Source organism: Camelus bactrianus, chromosome 13, assembly GCF_048773025.1.
Source record: "Camelus bactrianus isolate YW-2024 breed Bactrian camel chromosome 13, ASM4877302v1, whole genome shotgun sequence".
NCBI classification, from domain to species: domain Eukaryota; kingdom Metazoa; phylum Chordata; class Mammalia; order Artiodactyla; family Camelidae; genus Camelus; species Camelus bactrianus.
Genome location: NC_133551.1, coordinates 27,107,892 through 27,125,393, shown reverse-complemented (window position 1 = coordinate 27,125,393; position 17,502 = coordinate 27,107,892). Strand labels below are relative to the sequence as shown.

The following is a 17,502-nucleotide window of genomic DNA, read 5'->3' as shown; positions in this document are numbered from 1 at the left end:
GTTTATAATTAAGATTTGGAAAGAAAAAGCCCATATAACGAACAGTTACAATTGAACAGTTAATTAGAAACAGTTAATTAGAAACCAAAAATATTATATGACTAAAGGCCAAATGAGCTTACAAAAAACTGGGTAGTAGAGGGGTAGAAAAGAGAGCAATCTTCTATGGACAATAAATTGAGACTAGGGGATTGAGGCTCAGATTTAAATGAAAATAATATTTTGGACAGGGAGAATTAAAAATGAAAACATTAGGTTGATTTGAATTATGGAGGGAAGTTAAAAGGGGCAGCAACAACAGTGGTAAAGGTCATGTCAGATTGTAAAACTGACACCTGTCTTTGTTAAATAAGAATCTGGATCACTGTAGGATGAACTGACAATGAAGAACTAAGGAAGTAGCAGTAGAAACTGAAAATCGCAAGGAAAAACAAGACAAATTGTAGAGCAAAAGAGCAATAAATGATAGAATGATACAAAGAACACGATAAACAGTAACACTGGGACAGCGTCCCATTCAGAGAAGTACAGTTTTGATATAATGAGTGTAAGATGTTAACACACATTAGAGGTGTTAAAATCAAAGATTTTGAAGACACAAAAATGAGCTGAAATCCCACCCAGCTCCACTACCTGGTAGTGTGTGAACTGGGACAAGTTATTTCATATCATTGTCAATTTAACTCTCCTGCAAAATGAGAATATGGCCACCTACTTCATAGTTAAGAATTCAAGGAGATAATGTATGGAGGAGTTTAGTGCCTGGCACAGAATAAAGGATGTAGTGAAAAATAGTAACTATTTTATACTGGGAAGTTCCTAGAGGGCAGTTACAAAAAGAAAAAGAAGAAATCAGATTTAGAGATAATGACTTAAGAGTTCTCTGACTAAACAAAAAATAAGAAAACAGAGGACTGATGACTGAGTCCTAAAATCTATACACATTTTTCCAGCCATTAGGAATAGTCATTCCAAATAGTAATTAGGAAGGAGAGGACACGCCTGTTCTTCAGATCCTAGGAATGGCAGAGAAGTAAGACAAAAAGGCTAGGTCTGGGATTAACTCACAGAGCAAAGAAACCACACAAACTCAGATTTTCTACATGAGAGAAAAATAAATTCCTATCTTGTTTAAATTACTTTTATTCTGGAATCTCTAATAAGCAGCCAAATTTATGCCATAACCAGTACCAAATACGATATATAAAATGGAATACTACACAAAGTAGTATGGCAGGTAGCAATGGCTATTAGTAGAATGATAAATGGGCTTAATGGGTAGTCACTATCATAAACACTGTGGCAAAACACTAGGTAAAACAGTGTCTTGTGATGCTGCAGAAGGTAGGTAGATACATGCTAACAGAACCTGTAACAAACAGGGGAAACGACTGAAAAAAATCTGACTGCTGCTCTCACCTAGAACCGTAGCGAAGGCTAATTCCACTTCCACACAAATCTCTATCCAACTTAAGCAGATCATGATCAATTTCTCTTTTCAGAAGACTGCTTAATATTGTCTATTCTTGCTTTCAGTCTATTTAATACCTGTATATATCTGGCTATAACTGGTTTTATATACCTATACACACACACACACACACACACACACACACACACACACACACACACACATATGTATATTACCATAGTAAAGACTTATTTTCCTAGCATGATTGGATATTGTGGCATGTCATTTTTTTTTTTTTAGGTAATAAACTTTTCTCTAAGCAGTTTCTACTATTTCCAATAGAATTCTTTCTAAATTATACATTATACATTTCCTATCTCAGTAAAGAGACTGTAATGAATCTAATTTAACGTTTTACTGAGCACTTTATCACATCATTATGAACGTCAGTATTTGACACTTGAGCTGAAGCCGTCAATATTCCCTCTACACTACTCCAAAAGCTATCTAATGAAACAGGAAGACATGAATGCTGCCATAGGACACCAGATGGCTTTCTAATATTTTTTTATAGCTGAAATGACATCAAATCTTCCCTACAAATTAAATGCAAATGTCTAATGCCTCTTTTCCTAGAAACAGATAAGAAATAGTTTTTAATTACTGCTAGATTTGCTATCTGCTGCTAGATTTGACAAATTCTAATATCTTACATGGCAAAGGTTTCTGGAGGTGTAAGACATTCAAGTATTTTACATCTATGGATTCCTATTTAATTTTATATACTAAAAAACATACATAATTACTAGTAGAACTTAACAAAGTTATTAGTGTTTTTATCAATGACTGTCTAAGGTATAAATGAGGCATTGCTCCCTCTTCCAACAATAATTGGTTAGAACAAAGAGAAAAAAACACCAAAAACATAGGAGCAAGTATTCATGAAATAAGAATTTCTGAGCACTTAAATTTTACTATAAAAATATTGTCAAAAATATGTACCAAATATTAGAACCACATTTGGAAAGAAGAGAGAACAGGAGGATGGCACAGCAAAGTTAGTTCTAAATGGCAAATGATTTCTCCTAAATGCTACCTATAAGCTATTTCTTATACAAATTAAAACAAATGTTTGGCTGGAAGAAGAAACCCAAAATCTATTTATTTAGAATAAAGAATATAAATTCATTCTGAAAAGGACTAGACATTTATTTTTAAGAACTGAAATTCTATTAAAATGTGGCTCTAAAAAATAACATTTTCATGTCTTCTGAAAATAATAGTCATACATATTTTCCAGGTTGTTGAAATTTTCAATAATGCTCCAAAGCCAAAAATATATTTTTATTAATATGTGTTCTATACACATCACTGAAAAAATAGCACAATACTGATTTCTACTACATTTGCCAATAGTAAGGTTGCCTCAATCATTTTCTATATTTAACTTCACAAAATTTTGAAAGAATTGCTAAGACATGTTAAACATGTGGGTACACAGAAAGAAGACAGTATAACAAAGGCAGGCTGGGAAGCAATATACTTAGAGCAAGAACAAGACCTTGGGTAAGGGTCCTAGAATCAAAACTCATCTTTGCTACTTATAGCTTTGTGACTTCAAATATATTAATTTCTTCAAACCTCATTTTCCTTTCTATAAAATTAGGCAATGACAATTATCTCATTAGGTCACTGTAATAATTAATAATTAAATGAGATAATATATGAAAAAATACTTAACACAATGCCCAGGCCAACAAAAACTCCAATGTTTTAAACCAACATAAACAGGGAAGAAAAACTTGTTGCAATGAATATGGATTTAACTTTTAAACTATAGAAGCCAAATTTATTTTTAGGGTACTCCATTCAGATTAAGCCACTGAAAATTCCTTTGTTTTTCTCCAATTTAATATAATGCTTTATACATAATGATCACTAATTAAAATACATACTAACCTATATTTGACTTGATTTGCAAGTTAATATAGCATATGTCAATTTCCACACTTGATTTGTTTTTATATTACCCACAGTGACCCAGCAGTCATTATTTTTCAATATTGGTATATAATATGTTTTCTAAGACTCTTTTTAAGATTTCTAAGCACAGTTCACCATGACAATGAGAATGTCTCTTGAATTCGACACATTCCTTCCTTTACTCTTTGACGTCCTATTTTTAAACCTTGCATGTTAATTTATATATACCTTTCCCAAAAAGCTTATTATTTAGGTTTAAAGGAACTATATTCCTAAAGTTATCTACAAAACACATACAAAAATTTCTTTTTTCCTTTAATGCCCACTGACGAATATAATTAAACTGGTATCAGTTCCTTGCTGTTTTCCATGTGTTAGTAAATTCTGTGTCTAAGAGAGAAAAAAAATAGACAGCTATTTGTATCTTTTTTATAATTAGACTTATCAATTCTATTTTGATATTCTTATATCCTGCACCTTACCTGATTCAACCAAATCACATTATATCTATAGAAGAATTTCTGATAGAATTACTATTTTCTTTAAATTTCTTCTAAGTACTTATAACTAAACTCCAAAAAGATTCTCAAATATAATTCTTCAAGTCTTCTCTAACAAAAGTCCAAGCAATAAATAGTGAGATATATTTTTTCTTTATTTTAAAACAACTAAAAGTATAATCTTAAAAGATATATAGAGGTAACAAATAAAACTAAAGCCATAGCTCTTAGTAGTTCTTAATGAATTATTTATGCCAGATTAAAAATAATTTTTTTAATTTAAAAAATTTTTTGAATTAACACTAGTATAAAAAAAAATCCCTTCTAAGATCAGAAAAAAGAAATGACAGCTACTTTCAGCACTTTCATTCAACATTATACCAATGTTACTTTCCAGTGTGATAAGGCAAGAAAAACAAATAAGCAGCACAAAAATTGGAAAGGAAAAGATAAAACTATCTTTATCTGTAGAAAATCCTAGGAATCTACCGAAAACTGTATCACTAATACATGAATTTAGCAATAGAGAAAAACCATGTGTACCTCTATATATTAGCAAAGAACTAGAAAATAAAATTTTAAAACATTATCATGTGAAAGCACCAAAAAGCACAAAATACTTGAGATAAATTTAATAAAATATGTGTAAGATTTGTCCATTGAAAACTATACAACACTTCTGAGAGAAACTACAGAAGATTTAAATAAATGGAGAGAGATACCACATTCACGAAAAATAAGATTTAAATTTTTAAGATATCAGTTCTCCCTACATAAGTTCAACACAACCCCAATAAAAATACCAGCAAGCAATTCAACGGAGGAAGGATAGCCCTTTCAAAAAAAGATGCTGGATCAACTGGACATTCAAGGCAAAAAAGCAAACCTTGACTTAAACACCATACCTTATACAAGTTAACTGGTTCATGGACTTACGTAAAATGTGAAGGCATAATACTTTAACTAAAAAAAAGGAGACAATCTCAGGGATCTGGAGCTAGGCAGAGTTCAACTTGGCACAAGCCATAAAACAAAAATGAATAATTCAGAACTCATCAAAATTAAAAATTTTTTCTCTAAAAAACACCTGTTTCATAGGATGAAAGGACAGACTATAGAGTGGAGGAAAAATATTCGCAAAACACTCATCTGACAAAGATCTAGAATATACAAAACTCCAAGAATTCAGTAGTAAAAAAAAAAAAAAAAAAAACCCAACTAGAAAATAGGCAAAAGACATGATGAGGTATTTCATCAAAGAGAATATACAGATGTCAAGTAAGCACATGAAAAGGTGAGCATTCAACATCATTAGCCATTAGGAAAATGCAATAAAACCACAATGAGATAGCACTACATACTATCTGTTACAGACTGACTGTTTATGTCCCTCTGAAATTCATGTGTTGAAACCCTAACCCCCCAATATGTGTATAAGCAGTAGGTATGCTTAAAACAGGAAAACAGGAGAATGACAGAAATGTACTGTGGTGATAGAAATGATCTGTATCTGGTCTATAAATGCCAATATACTACAGTTGTGTGAGATTGGAGTGAAGCATACTTGGAATCTCTCTGTTTTATTTCTTAAACTATGTATGTGAACTTAGAATTATCTCAAAACAAAAATCTGAATTAAAAAAAAAAATCAAGCAGGCTTTTAATGTAGAAATTGATTGATCAATAGATTCAACACCATCTCAATCAAAATTCCTCCAAGTTTTTTACCTTTCATAGAAACTGACAAGTTGAATTTAAACATTCAACAAGAAATACAAAGTTCAAGGAACTGTTTCTTTTGATTTCTGATCAGAAGTCGAAAGCTTAATTATTTAATTTAATTCATATTATTTTGTTCTATTATATAGGTATCTGGGATTAAACTATGTTTTAATTTCAATGTGAAAAACTATACTTAATTAAAATGCCATTTAAAGACCTCTTTAACAATTCAAGTGCATCAGGTTACAATCTCTGCCCTAAAGAAAATAAGTTTGTGTACTCATCCCAAAATGGTTTGCTGCCAAAATTAAACAAAGGTTGCAATAAGCACCACTACAACAAGATCATTAACTGTAATAAAATTTAAATCACATTATAAGGCCAAAAAAGTGGCCTTTCTGTCTGGTCAACCATGGGAGAGGGTAGCAGCTTTGTCAGAACTAAGCTTATCATTCCCTCTCTCGGTTCATCTCCATTTCTTTTTCCTGAGCATATCATGTCCTATATCTCCTACTGATCCAGAGATCAGTAAATACCAGGAGGCTTCTGGAAAATAAAGTCTAGTGAGGCTCTATCCTAAGGACAAAAGAAAAATGGGACTGCAAAAAAGATGTGGCAGGAAGGGGAAAGGATCATACTAAACTGGGATGATCACAATTTTAAATATCTAATGAGGATTCTTAAATACTTTACATACTGTACTCATTTAACTAAACTATGCTGATTCACTCAATGCATGAACTTTCTAAACAATAATATCATTTTCCTGGCACACACAGTATTGCCATGAATTAGCTGAAGCCTGGTATACTATTCTGAAAAGTGTCTATTCTTAAAACATAATCTGGCACAATACCACAGGGAGAGATTAAACATGCAAGGAATTCAAGCTTCCTCATAGCAGCCTTTAATCTTACTACAACTGTGACTCACATTTTACACTATAACCCAGCACTCCCACATATGCACATATACACAGCATATACCCCTAACACTACTGTTTTATGAAGTAATAATGGCCCATACTATGTGCTATAGTTTTTCTCTATTATCTTTATTTAGATACTACTTCCTTAAAAAACAAACAAAAAAAGGGTGGTCATAGCCCACTAAATTGATTTCATAATCTACTAAGGGGTCCCCCACCCTACAATTTAAAAAACACCCCTATAAAAATGTAGTAAAATGTTAACATTTGGGAATCATTTTTTTCCATTTTTATTGAACATTTGTGGAATTTTAATGAAGGAATTCTTTGGAAGGAGTTATTTTAGCACTTTTTTAAAAAGTCTAAAATTGTTAAAATAAAAAATAAATTTAAGAATCCATCCAATTAATCTCTTATTAGAGAATAAGATTGCAGAGGCAATTACCATGTCTCATATACCTATGTATTTCCTTAATTTCCCCTCCTCTTTCTCTACCGTCACACAATTCTTTGCATGTAGCATGCTTTCAACAAACACATACTGAATAAAAAATTTATAGGAAGGTATAGGCTAGAAATGACTTCATAAAGTAGGTGGATTTTTAGCAAGGCCTACAAAGCAGCAGCAGATTTCAGTTAGTGGAGGAGGAAAAATATATGCAAAGGTCTGTGGATTAAAAATTAACAATGGATTTTATGCTTTTAAAATGACTTTAATCCAGTCATTAGTGAAGACTCAAAAACCAAGAACAGCTTCACAAAAAAATCACCAAGGCTATATCACAGAGAAGGGGGTACATGGTAAACAAAATCTCTGAGTGTGTTTATACAGACTCACGGAGAGCCAGGCATGAAGTCCACCCTCTCTCTCCTTAGAACATCATCAGCTAAGAAAAGTAAAAATTGTACCTCAAAATTCTGTTCCATTATGTTTCCACCTTTACTCAAACTCTCCATAATGGCCTTATTTCGAAGAATATCTTCTTCACTGAGATGTTCTCTTCTTTTTCTTGATTCTAAAACAAGTCCATTCACTAGATAAAAGTCTGCCAAAAAGTTTCCTACCCTTTCCTAAAACAAAATCAAATATTTCAAAATAATAAAATAAGTTAAGTTTACCTTAGATTTTGTTTCAAATATACAATTTTTCCATAAGCACGTAACATTTAGGTGAAAATAAATATTCCTTTGATACTTGAAATTATCAAATTATACATTCTATTAAGTTAAAAATATACAAAAGTACACATTTCAAATTTGTAAAGGAAAATTTAAAATACACAAGATGTATGATAGTTAATCTGCAAATGAATTAAAACTAAATAAAAATACCACATAGTATTCTTTACAATCTACTCCCAAGTAGCACAAAGCTATCTGAAAACTTTATTTAGCTGATGGTTAAATATCATGAGTAACAAGGAGGGGTCAGGGATAATTAATGTTCCCATTTTATAGACAGAAAAAAAGTAGAATAAAAAGAAACAATCTAAGTCACATAAGAATTTCTAGTACAGCTAAAACTACCTGTTCCAATATTCTCTAATAGGAGCCAACTTCAAGTCACAATTGCTTGCTGCTTTCAACAAAGAGAGAGTAACAGTGCAGTCTTGTTCACCAATACAATTATGTGTTTACATTATGGACAGAGGATAGGGAAACTCAAATGGAATAAAAGGACATTAAGAAAAGATTCCTCATTCAACATTAACCTTCACCTTTGCAAACCCACAGGTGGTCAGAGTTTGAAATACCTTACCTCAAAAAATACGATCAATAACTTACTCAAAACAAGCTTCCTATTTCTACCTGCATGCAAAATCACCTGGTCTCCATCTTGCTGCTGTTTTCTGTCATTCCAAAACTATGTGTTTAGAGATGTTTCCATTTCCACTTTGCTTTTGGTGGCTTCCTTGCCAGTAACCAGAAAGCAAAGCATTCTGTACCTGTTTCTACCTATAAAATGGGAACCATAAGCAATACTGACTCCCTCCTTACCTGTCAAAGACTTAAGAAGATCACCTAGATGCTCTTCAAGAGCTTTGAGCTGCTTAGCAGTAGCGCTAGATGAACAGCAGCTTCAATTTTTATCTTCTCTTGAAGTGATCCTTCTAATGCTGTCCAGAAGAACAGAGTACAAACAAATAAGACTTCAGGCCAAGAAATGGACTGCAGTGTAGGATCTCACAACTGGGAATCCTATAATACTACTTGTTGCCAAATAGGCTTAGAGAGGAAAATTGATGAACCTCGATCTCACAGTGAGAATTTCTCTGTGGTTTGGAAACACTCAGGTGATAAAGATCAATTTTTGAAATTTTATAATGAAAAATCATTTATTAAAAATAAATCATCATATCAGTTAAAAATTTAAGTGTATATTCTCCATAACCAGGCATTCTATTTCTTGCTATCTATAACAGACAGTGCAAAAGCGTATAAAAGGATAGTAAATGTAACATCATTTATAATGGGAGAAGAATGGACACAAATGTGTGTCTATCTAAATGTCCAAAAATAAGAGACTGAATAAATAAATTACAATATATACATACTATGGAATACTATCCAGTTGCTAAAGAGAATGAAGTAGTACCACTGATAAGAAAACACTAGAAGATATACTTAAGATTAAAAAAAATGAGTTACAAAACAATATATATTATGACACCTTATGAAAAAAACTAAAAATATATCACAATTAAAGCTACATTTTATTATAGATACATATTTATGTACATAAAGCATAAAAAAGGTCTGGAGGATATATAACTGGATAACCTTCTGCAAAGGGCCCTAAGATAGTGAGTAATGGTTAAAGGGGATTTTCAGTTTTATGTATAAGATTGTGTGGTGGTTAATTTTTATGTCAACTTGGCTAGACTATGATGCCCAACTATTCAGTGAAACACCAGTCCAGATGTTGCTATGAAGGTGTTTTTTAGATTAATTAACACTTAAATCAGTAGACTTGGAGTAAAGCAGATTACCCTCCAAATGTGGGTAGCCATAACCAATCAACTGCAGACCTTAAAGAGCAAAGACTAATGTTTCCCAAACAAACAAAAAAAAAAAACAATTCTAACCCAAGACCAAAACATAGAAACCCTGCCTGCAGATTTCAAACTCAAGACCGTATCAACTCTTCCCTTAATTTCTGGCATCCTAGATGACTCCATAGGTTTCAGACTTACCAGCTCCTACATTAACGCAAGCTGCTTCTTTAAAATAAATCAACCTCTCCCTCATCCTTCTCTCCTCTCTATATGTGTGCACATATCTACATGTAGATACATATATATATACACAGGCAGAGATACGGGTCTATTGATTTTGCTTCTCAGAGAACCCTAATATAGGCTATTTCTGTCTTTCAAATGAGGATATATTCATTTCTACTGTGTATAATCAAAGATAAATATAATTCTTAAAATCTTGACCCTTACCTGATGTGTTATTCTTGACTTTAAAATTTTATAAAATGCTTCTTCATAAATCCCATTTTTAAATGTTTGAATATATTCTAAGCAATCTTATATGACCTCTTGCTGACAGATGAAATGCAGATGAAATGGGAATTACAGAAAGAATCTACAATTCCCTAATGTGGAAACCACTGAAATTTAATTTAATAACAGTGTTGTAGAAATGTAAACTTACTTAATTTTAATCAAATGTACAGAATACTGAGAGACAGATATTGGATAAGTAAATGGTTTAAAAGCAGAAAATAAAAAGGCTCAGGGAAATGAATTCAAAAGTGTATCCCTTTTTGTGATCTTCTTAAGAAATGAAGCATTAGAAATATAATGGAACCATGTGAAGACACTGCTCCTTGTAAAATAACAAGCCAGTTGACACCAAGAATCTTTTTCAACACAAAAGTTAAATAAGCTGAAGTTTCTCTCCTGGCTTCTATAAGAATATCTTCCAACTCTGTAATCAACTATTAAAATTCCCTATTTGGATTCGAAGAGAAGAGAATAAACTAGTTGAAGCAATTAAGTAAGCTACTTCTTTCTTCCTGCATTTCCATCACAGCATTTTGGCAACATTAAATACTGAACAATTTCTAAAGTGTAAAAATCTAGATTTGCACATACTGTTTTATCTTCCCGAAAAAGCCATCCTGTTTGGGCACGTGTGAAAGAAATTGATTTGGTTGATAAAGTTGCAGAGTAAATATCGCTGCTCATTAAAATGTCAACCTCTTCTTCTGTTTCCATCTCTGATTCCTGGGGTAGGGGCAAAAGTTAGATATAAGAATATAGGTTTTCAAAGGTTATTAGTATTATATATGAAAATATTAACAATTAAAATGTTACAGATTTCAAAAAACAAAAAGGACAGATTCTAAAAATATGAGGTGCAATTTATTCTAAAAACAATTACAGAAGTTTAAACTTCATAAATAAATTAGAATTATGACTAATTATAAATCTAAAAATATGGGACACACAAAAATATAGTACTCTTAGACTCTTTCAAATATGTGATGGAAATAATATTAGATTACCCATTATAGAAATATAGAATATGTAGAATAATTGTAAAAAATTACTTTAAAAATTAAATAGACAGGTCTGAGACAAAATGTCCATAAGAAGGTTTTTTCCCTTTAAATATAGATGAATCTTACTTTAATTCTTTTTAAACTAAAGACCCACCATTATCATTTGAGCCTTTATTTCTCAATAGTTCTAAGTGAAAGGAAGGAAGAGAAGGAGGGAAAGAGAGAGGGGAGAAGGGAGGAAACAAAGGATAGGAGGCCACATGGGATCTTCTCTAAGTTACTTACAGAAAGGAAAGGAATCCATAAATGTCAGCCCATGATTTCTAAGCTCAATTAGTAGCCTTGCTTCAACATATTCCCCAGTGCTGGCATATAATAACTGATCAATAATTATTTTTTAAATGAGAAAAAAAGAAAGCTTTGTGCTTGCTTCAGGGACAAAACTAAGTAATCAGGTACAGAAGGGTAAGTGAGCAGGTATTAGATGAGGTTCTAGTCTATAATAGGCCAAGAGAGGTTCACTGACACTTAGGACCACGGACTCCTAAGAAAAGAGATCAAAAAGGCAGAACCTAGAGAGCTGATTAGAGAATGAGAACTGTCCACAGGGCTTATAATGACCAGAGGCTCTAGTTTCCATACCTCCTGATTTCTAGATTCCCAAGAGGCCCATTTTCTATCCTTCACCACAAAACTTTCACCTAGATATAGCCCATTTCTGAATCTGTGAGTCTATAGAAAAAAATAGTAATATCTTGGGACTTGGACAGTACCATTTACTTCACCCTTACAAGTGAAGGAGGATAGAAAATCTTGACATTAATGCTAAGGCTGTAACAGGTAAAAATGTATTCCTGGTAACACAAACTAATTCTGAACACTGTTTCATAAAGAAAAATTTTGGCTGTTATGACTTTACAAAAATGTTAGACATCATGCAGTAAATACATTACAAACCAATTAGGATTTACTGTATTTAACGTATTAGCTTATCAACAACACAATATACAATAATACCTATAAAGAAATTTGCCTTAAGTTTCAAACATCCCTTTATCAAATAAACTTTTGAAACAGAACTCTTCTATAAATCATGGACTATTTCCTAACTACATCACTAAAAAAGATCTGTTGTTAATTACATTCATTCAACAAACATTTAAGGAACAGTTATTACATATATATAGATATATAGATAGATAAAAAATAAGTATGCCCTGTCTTGAGGTTTATTGTTCAAAATCTACTTTTCTGTATTATTTTAGACCTGAAATACACATTTACCCTAAATACATAATGCCCTTGCTTGTAGTCATGGATACTATAACATCAACTAATACTTACACTACTAGCCTTATGGCTTCTATTTTAATACCATCCTTCCAAGTCACCTACTGACTAGTTAGTATCCTGTTGTCATTTTATACACAAGAATTCAAATTATTTAGTAAATATCTGAGAGTCTAGAATATGGGTCAGCAAACTATGGCCACAGGTTAAATCCAGTCCACCACCTGTTTTTATAAGTAAAATTTTACTAGAATACAATCATATTCATTCATTTATATTTTGTCTATGGTGGTTTTTATGCTAATAACAGTAGAGTTGAGTAACTGTGACAGAGATCATTTGATCGGCAAATATATTTAAATATTTAAAATATTTACTCTCTCTCCCTTTACAAAAAGAGTTTGCCAAACTCTGGCCTAAATGTATTGATGCTGTATTAGGTACAGAGACTACAACTAAAAGAACCCCATACCCTTGAGGAGCTTAACCAAAAAGAAGAAAACTATGTAGACAAAAATAGCATTACAAGCTCTTTGGTAGTAGATTTACTGGGAATATAAAGAAAACAATGGTATCTTGGCAGGAGAGGAAGTAATACTAACTAGGTGCACTATAGAGGTAAGGGTGCAAGAAAAAGGGTATTCCAGGAAGTGGAAACAACATAAACAAAGGAATGAAGCACTAAATAGCCTGGAAAAAACTGCAAAGAGCTCAGCATGAAGGTATCTATGAAAACAAGGTAACAAAAAGGCTGGAAAGGTGAGCCAAAGCCAGCTCATGGAAAGAACCATGCAATTCTAAGGAACTGGGATTTCACTCTTCAGGGAACAGGGAACTTTTCAAGTGTCTTTAAGGAGGAAAAGTTTTATGAACTTGTTTTCAATGTTCAACATATCTCCAATATATGAGACAATTTAGAAGCAGACAAGAAGTGGGCCAGGAAGATCATTTATGAGACTTCTGTGACAGTTCAGCTGACATGTTGAATATCTAAATTATGGCAGTAACAGTATAAATAAAAGGGATAATTATAATACATGAGGGAGACAGAAATGATCATACATGCTCTCTAATTAGGAAACATGAGAGTACAAGAAAAAATGTCCAAAAAACTCCCAGTTTTCTCACAGAATAAAGAATGATGTCAATCACCAAAAGAAAGAAAATGGGCAAAGGGTGCCTTGGAGGGAAAATAATGAGTTGAGTTTTAAATAAGCTGACTTTTGAGTACCTGGGAGACAAACATGATATCCATCAGGCATTTAAATAGACAGGTCCCCACTCAGAAGATCTGAGATACAAATATATACCCGTGAATCATCAACCAATAGGAGGCAGTGAGAGCTGTGGGAATGCAAGAGATTATTCTGGCGATTTGTAAAAATGAGAACTACATCAAGGGCATATCAATATTCAAGAGGTGAGCAGAGAAAAAGAAGCAGGCAAAAAAAGGAAGAAGGGGATATGAGAAAAGAACATCTATCGACCAAGGTTAAATCACAAGGAAATGAAAATTTAAAGAGCTACGTTACCGAGGATAGCAAACATTTCAGAGAAGTCTAATTAAAGAGAGGACTGAAACAAGTACACCGACTTTAGCAACGGATTCAATATGAACATCGTCTAAAACCTCAAACCTGTTTCTTTTTCCAAATGCCCCAATTTTATCAGTGGCACCATCAATATTTCGCTCTCAAAGACAGAATCACTATACTCGCCCTTATAAATCTTTACAATTCTTATTTCACTACACAAACTATTTGCAAGTCATATTATTTCATTCTTGGAAATATAAATCATATTTTAATTCTTTCTTAATCATTTACTACATTTTCCTAGTCTAGATTCTCATTACCTCTCAACTATACATGGAGATATTACAGGTTGGAATCCAGACCATCGCAATAAAGCAAATACGGCTTAATAAAGAAAGTCACATGAATTTTCTGGTTCCCCAGTGCATATAAAAGTTATGTTTAAACTATACTGTAGTCTATTCAGGGTGCAACAGCATAATGTCTAAAAAACAATGTACATACCTTAATTTAAAAATACTTTATTGCTAAAAAAAAAAAGCTAACCATCATCTGAACCTTCCACTAGTCATAATCTGTTTACTGATTGAGGGTTGAAGTATTTTGAGAATTTTCAAAATGTGACAGCGAGACATGAAGTAAGCAAATGCTGTTGGAATAACAGCACCAACAGACTTCCTCAACACAGAGTAGCAACAAACCTTCAATTTGTAAAAGAAAAAAAATGCAGTATCTGTGAAGTGCAATAAAACGAGGTATGCCTATAACTATAAAAGCCCATTTTCCCCGCCTCCACTCTCTCCCTTTTCTAATCCAAATTGCATACTAGCTGTGTGATCTTGAAGATATCATTTAACAGTTATAAGCCTCAATTTTCTCATCTATAAAATGGAGATAATGATACCATTTATTTTGACAGGTTATTTCAAGGATGTAATAAGAAGACCTGTAGAGTATTTATAGTCCCAATATGCTGGCAATTAATGTTACTATATGATGGTAACTGATATACAGCTGGCCCTCTGTATTCATGGGTTCCACATCTGCAGAGTCAACCAATTGAGGGTCAAAAACATTTGGTTAAAAACAATTCCGGTAAGTTCCATAAAACAAAGCTTAAATTTGCCATGCAGTCAACTACTTACATAGTATTTACATTATATTTACAACTATTTACATAGGATTCACATTGTAGTAGGTATTATAAGTAATCTAGAGATGAATTAAAGTACAAGGGAGGATATATGTAAGTTATTACACCACTATATGCAAGGGACTTGAGCATTTGTGGATTTTGGTATTCTTAGGGGTTTCTAGAATTAATCCCCCACAGGTAGCAAGGGACAACTGTATACTATTAATATAACCGTATGTTAATTAATGCCACTATCCACAGCACCTAACAGTGCCTAGCATTTATTAGGTCCTTGATGAATGTCTGAGGAAGGTGAGAAAAGGAGAGAAAGTCAAAGAAATATATAAGATTAACTTATATTAACTCACTTAAATTACTTTTCAGTCATATCAATACCTTGTTTAATAATCTATGACTCTGTTGCCAACTACAGCAGATCTTAAGTTATTTTATCTGGCTGTTAAGGTGTTCCATAAACCATGTTCCTATGATCAATAAGAGAAACCTTCACTGCAATCATATACGTTGCTTTTCTGCTTCCCAAATAAACCACGCTTATTCCTACTTCCCTGACTTTACTCATCCTGTTTCTCCCCCAGGGAATGCCTTTATTTCTTCTTCTCATCAAATCTAAATCTTCCTCGCTCACTGCCAGTTAGAAAATTGTTTATTTCAATAGTACGTATATAAGGTAACTAAGGTCTCGTCAACAGATATGGTAGTAGGAGGGTGTAATCTAAGAGATGGTGAAGAAGAAGCCACAAGATGTGGCAGATGACAACGTGGAGAAAGGAAGTGGTGAAAAATGAAAACAAAGTAAAAGCAACAGTGACAAAACAAAATGTTGAGTTAAAACATTTGTAGGGTTATCAGTGATATACAGATACAAGAAAAGGTTTTTCATTGGTTTATAGCAGGGAAAGGGGCATTCAGGGAACACAGGGTAAAGCTAACAGTGCATATGGTTTTTCAATGGTGGTTGTAGAAGGAATACCAACATGGACATATGATATTGAGAAGTAAGATAATTTTTTACTTTAAGAGGGAAAAGACAGAAAAGAAAGGTAGCCAAAGAGTTAGGAAAAGCAAAAGGGTACATACAGACGAAAGAGATGTTCATATTAAGGAGACAGAGATGATCTGCAACATAAAAGCAACTAAGATAGCAAGATAATAAATGATGAAAGGGTCAGCACAGGTTCAACAAATGAGAAATAAGAGAAGTTGGAGTTATTTAACAAGGAGATCATCAGTGAATTAAGAGTAAACAGACTCAATGGGCTGGTCAGGATGGAGAACAGATGACAAAAACTTCTTTAAAAAACTAGAGGTAAGAAAATGAAGACTTTGAGAATGAACCATCTCAGTTACGACTTACGCCTTTTAAAACAATTACACTGAGGCATGGTTGCAAACATAAGACCTTTTTTAAACTACTTACAGGAATACAGGATAAGGCAACATGCTCACCTCATGGTGTATTCGCTGATAAACTTTTTGTTCATTGTCTAATACTACAAAAGATTCAGAGGGTGCCGCATCCCCATTGAAAATGAAGCTTAAATCCCCTCGTTGGCACTTCATGTCAGTAAAGTCTATGAGAGTAGTGTCAAGCCTGTGAAAGATGCGTAGATGAGAAACTCTGACAAATGAAATTTCAATAAAACTTCATATTAATTAAACAAGCTTTGTTCCTTCCAAACTCAAACCAAGATGCTACTACCATATTTCCAAGTCAAATTTATATAAAAGCTAAATAGAAAATATCTCATTAAAAAACACCAAAAGAATATTTAAATATATATTTTGTTTTATCAATATTTCATTTTTCTGAATATACATTTCATCAATCCAGCAAGAAAAAGTTGTTTCCCCACTGTTGATGTATTTTTTTTTACTGTACCCTTGTTCTCTACCCTTACTGTAGCTATTCCATAAATGTTACTTCAACTGGAAAAGGCAGAAAAGGAAAGCAACCTAACATTCCTTGATTCCTTCAAGACCATGTTGCTAGCCCAGCAGAGTACAGCTGACCCTTGAATACAGGGGTTTGGGGTGCTGACCCCCACCCCTTCCACATGTAACTTTCCAGTCAGCCCTCCATACCCACAATTCCACATCCTCAGATTCAGCCAATCGCAGGTCACATAGTATTATAGTACGTATTTATTGGAAAAGGTCTGCCTGTAAGTGGGCCTGCATAGTTCAAACCCCTGTTGTTTAACCATCACCTGTATATAAGAGGGGTATAGCAATGGATGGACAACATTCTTAAAGACTGTGTGTCCACAGTCTTGTCCTTATGATCTGCACCTATGCTTATGCCTAATCATATGGCACCAAACCCTGCTTCATCCTTCAACTTGATAAACCATTTAACTTACTCCAAAGTCTTGGCCTTTCTATTTGACTTCCTAGATTCATATTAGCATTGTTTCCCAGCATTCTCTTTTCCCACATCTCCACAGTCTGAAAACATTATGGA

The 17,502-nt window shown here is 33.0% G+C and overlaps 1 protein-coding gene across 3 annotated transcripts in view; it reads right to left on the bottom strand.

Annotated features, from left to right (window-relative positions):
- The window catches only part of ANKRD13C (ankyrin repeat domain 13C), a 79,208-nt gene that overhangs the window by 14,359 nt on the left and 47,347 nt on the right, over positions 1 to 17,502 (bottom strand). For 2 of the 3 annotated variants that reach the window (XM_045522870.2, XM_010963415.3), the window contains 3 exons: positions 16,488 to 16,632; positions 10,648 to 10,779; positions 7,454 to 7,615 (listed from right to left, as the gene is read on the bottom strand). In XM_045522870.2, coding sequence (XP_045378826.1) covers positions 7,454 to 7,615; positions 10,648 to 10,779; positions 16,488 to 16,632 — 439 coding nt within the window. The remainder of the gene's footprint in view (positions 1 to 7,453; positions 7,616 to 10,647; positions 10,780 to 16,487; positions 16,633 to 17,502) is intronic. The other variant, XM_045522871.2, reaches the window with a different exon arrangement.